Here is a 4,118-nt window from a genome sequence, read left to right on the forward strand (position 1 = left end):
TGCTGGAGCGGGCCCTCCTGGGCCGGAAGCCTCACTGAGCCCCACAGGCCAGGAGGGGCGCCCCGAGGGTGGTGTGTCTGCAGTCATCCCTGAGCCCAGGTGGCTCTAGGTGGTGGGATGCTGGGGGCAGCGCCTAGTGTCCCTGAGGGTCTACTTTCTTCGGCTTCCAAGGGAGCGGTGGGGTTGGTGAAAAGGGTTCGGTTTCTTTGGAGATCTTGGTAGGACACTGGCAGGAAATGGGTGCGCTCCAGTTCCTGGTTCTCTGTTTCGCAGTTGCAAGACATGAGAATCAACACCATGTGTTCCCTTGATCTCGGCACCCACGGAAGCCACTGGGACAGCTGGGGGTGGGGGGTGGGGGAGTTAAGGGGCTGTACTGGCAGCCAACACCCACACTGTGTTTCAAAAGAAGGGAACTTTATGGGTCCCGCTATTTAAAACCTGTGGTTTGGGGAGAAGATTATAGCCTGCCAAAGTCAGGAAGACTTGTACAGAACAGTAGCCCAAAGTCCAGGGCCACCCTCATCCCTGATCCGCTCAGTCCTGCACCCAGGCTCCCTGGCAGCCACCTGGGAGCGACTGGGCCCAGGTATGCAGAGCCGGGGAGCTGGCAAGGGCAGCTCTTCCCCAAGGATGGGCCAAAGGACCCAGGAGGAGGCCGCAGCCTAAGAGCTGTGTTTCTACCAGCCAAGGAACAGTGCCCATCAGCAGTTTTATTTTAAGTGCGGCAAACAAAACCTGCAGGGAGAGACTCCAGCTAAAAAGTATTGTAAAATGTGGTTAACAGTAACGTCCAAGTTCTGAAACAACTACTTTCATTAACTTGGGGTTAAGCAAAAGCTATTTGGTTCAAATCCACTTAGAAAATCTTTCTAAAGCATCACCTTTCTGCCCAAAGGTGAGGACACGTGAGGCAAGTTTCCTGCTCTGTGATTTGGCTTGTAATGCCCCGTTGTGGTTTTGAACGTCGGGTGGGTCCATGAGGACACGGAGCTGGAAAACCTGTCTGGTACATGCCCTGTTTCTGTCTGGATTTTTAACTATTCGTTGAAGGTTATTTCGTTTGCTTTTTCCTTTCTCTCTAGATTCTTTAAAAATCTGACAAAGTTAGCAACTGTCTGGCTGCCTTTCTACCCAGGTATCCAGGCAGCACTTACTGCGCAGGCTCCTCTGAGAGCCGCAGACCACCTCCTCACAGTCATGACTGCCCTGGGATGCTCTCCTCTGATATAGGGACTCTCCTAGAGCCTGGTTTCTGCTGATGAGTAAACCAAGCAAGGCACAGAGACACCAGGGCACCGGGGCTCAGGTCCAGGAGTCCGTCACCAGCCTGGGTTGACGCCCTGCGCAGGCGTGGTGAATAGGACAGCTCGGGAACCTCACAGAGCTGGCTTCCTCTTCTCCTTCTTAAAATTCCACCATGAGTGAGTAACCACGCCCAAAACCATGCTTCCTCTTCAGGATGATATGACTGTAATGGTGCTGCACGTGTCTTTGTTAGTCATCCTGTCCTTGTCTTCCTCAGTTGTCATTCCCGAGGGAAGAAAGTAATCAAATGACTTAGTGTAATTTCTATTAAGTAGTCATCCAGCAGTAAGATGCTTCTGTTGGTCCAAAAGAGACCCTGAAGGAAGCTGAAACCAGCTGAGTTTGGGGGCTTGGAGATGCTTTTACACCACAGAGAAGGCACCAGGATGCCCTGTGCTCCAGCCACGCAGAGAGCCAACAACAGCTGGTCCTTTCTCCTGAGCAGACTCCCAATCTCCGCCCGAGTGTGTGGTGGTCCAGCTGGACCAGAGTCACAGACCCAGGAGGAGATGCATATCAGTGACTTATTGCAAGAACCGGGCTGGGGAGGTGACCAGAAGGGAGGGAGGCTGGAGCTCTCAGTGTGCGCCGAAGCTGCCTCTGCAGAATCGCCCTCACGCTCCAGCCAGGTAACTCATATTCTGAAGCCATTAGGAATGTCCCAGGCTCGGTCATTGTTAAAAATTCAAAAATGTGGATCTGTGTGTTATTTTACCCTGGATTCTGTGACCACCACCAAGTAGGTGTGAGGCTCTATTATAAAAACCAGATAATCAGAGGACGGGGACGAACAGATGTGGGTGGGGTCTCTGGGATATATAAAAAATTCTAAAACTCGGTAACATAAAACAAGCCACGCAATGGAAAAAGATGTGAGAGGACAGGCCAGCCTGGAGGAGAAAACCCAGCCAGGCTAATAAAATATGAGGTGTTTTATCCACAAGTTATCAGGGAATTGAAAATCACATCAATGGGAAAATTTTTCATATCCATTGTCCTGGGAAACAATGTTGAATTCTGACTCACATTGTTATGAGTAGGAGGGTAAAAAGAACAGACAGTTTAGAGAAGGATCTGGAACAGTTGGAGATGGATGTGTCCTATGGCCAGAAATGATGGTTACCCCCTATGACCCTGGGGTCTCATTGGGGAGAATCTGGTCTCTGTGTGTGACGTACATACACAGGCTGCTCATGGAAGCCTTTTCTAAAAACTTTTTATTTTGAGATAATTGTAAGAAATCATACAGAGAGATCCATATATTTTTCGTGACATCATGCAAAACCATAGAACAATATCACAATCAGGAAATGAACACTGATACAATCTGTCAACCGTACTGAGGTCTCAGGTTTCACCAGCGTGCATGCCGGGGTGTGTGTGTGTGTGTGCTCGAAGTTCTGTGTAATTTTATCACATGTGGAATTGTGTGACCATCGCAGTCACATATGACAGTTTCATCACAGGGTCCCTCACATGGTCCTTTAAACCCACAGCCATCTTCCCTCTTCTCCCTCCCTGAGCCCTTGGCGTGCACTGATCTGGTTCCCCATTTTCCATAATTTCATCATTTCGAGAATTCTATCCAAGTGAAACCTTTTTATATTGGCTTGTTTTCATTAAACACAATTCTCTTGAGTGTATCTATAGCTCATTATTTTTCATTGCTGAGTAGTATTCCCTGGTACAAATGGACCACCACCCACACCATTCATGGGTGCATCTTTGCTCAGAGAACCCCTTATTTATTCTTCTAACAGCCACAGGATCTATAATAAGAGCCTCTGTTTCATTCTAGATAGAGGTGATTTTTGTGTCTTCTTTTTTTGTGTCAGTTCTGCTGGAGAATGATCAATTTTATTGATTTTTTTCTCTAAGAACTAGCTTTTTATTTCATTGATTTTTCTCTGTTTTCATTTTCATTGGTTTCTATGCTTATCTTCGTTATTTCTTTCTTTCTACTGTCTTTGGTATATTTAACTTTTCTTTCTTAATTTCTTAAGTTAGAACTTAGATTATCAATTTGAGACTTTTTCTCTTCTCTGATATAATCATTTAGTGCTATAAATTTCCCTCTCAGCACTCCCTTAGCTATGCCTACATATTTTAATGAATAAAGATTTTGATACTAAAAAAGAGAGAGAAACAGACAAATGGCCCATGAGTAAGGTTATGGATATATACTATGACTAGTCATAGGAGTTAAACTAAATTACCTAGAACTTTAGGTATCCACATAGCTCAAGTTCAAAGTAACAATGTTGAATGGGAAACATCACATTGCTAATGAATAAATATGGTATGCTTATTTCTTGGAAAAAATATACATCTTCCTATATAATAAAAGGTTAATATGCAAATTGTCCCCTTGACCAGGAGTTCAACCAGGGGGTGGCCAGCCCTGCCCTAATCAGCCTCCTCACCCTGATCAGGGGTGGGGCCAGCTGGCCAACTGCTTGGGCTCCTCCCCAAAGCCGGCCCCACCCCCAATTGACCCCACCCATGCATGAATTCGTGCACTGGGCCTCTAGTATATATATAAAAGGCCAAAATGTTAATTGTCCCTCCAACCATTCGACCAATTACTATGATGTGCACTGACCACCAGGGGGAAGACACTCAAACTGGTAGGTTAGCTTGCTGCTGAAGTCCGGCTGATTGGGACTGGGCGAGATGGGCTGGACATGCCCTGGAGCCCTCTCGTGGTCGTTCCCCAGCCCCGATCATGCACCAGTGGGGTCCCTCAGCCTGGCCTGTGCCCTCTCACAATCCGGGACCCCTTGGGGGATGTTGGAGAGCCGGTTTTGCCC

General features: G+C 47.3%; 1 protein-coding gene across 1 annotated transcript in view; it reads left to right on the forward strand.

The window, feature by feature from the left end:
• Positions 1–964: 964 nt before the first annotated feature.
• MBP (myelin basic protein) overlaps positions 965–4,118 on the forward strand; it is a 73,490-nt gene continuing 70,336 nt past the window's right edge. The window contains exon 1 of the mRNA XM_006761904.2: positions 965–1,009. Coding sequence (XP_006761967.2) covers positions 980–1,009 — 30 coding nt within the window. The 5' untranslated portion in view covers positions 965–979. The remainder of the gene's footprint in view (positions 1,010–4,118) is intronic.

This window comes from Myotis davidii, unplaced genomic scaffold (assembly GCF_000327345.1).
Source record: "Myotis davidii unplaced genomic scaffold, ASM32734v1 scaffold96, whole genome shotgun sequence".
In the NCBI taxonomy this organism is placed as follows: domain Eukaryota; kingdom Metazoa; phylum Chordata; class Mammalia; order Chiroptera; family Vespertilionidae; genus Myotis; species Myotis davidii.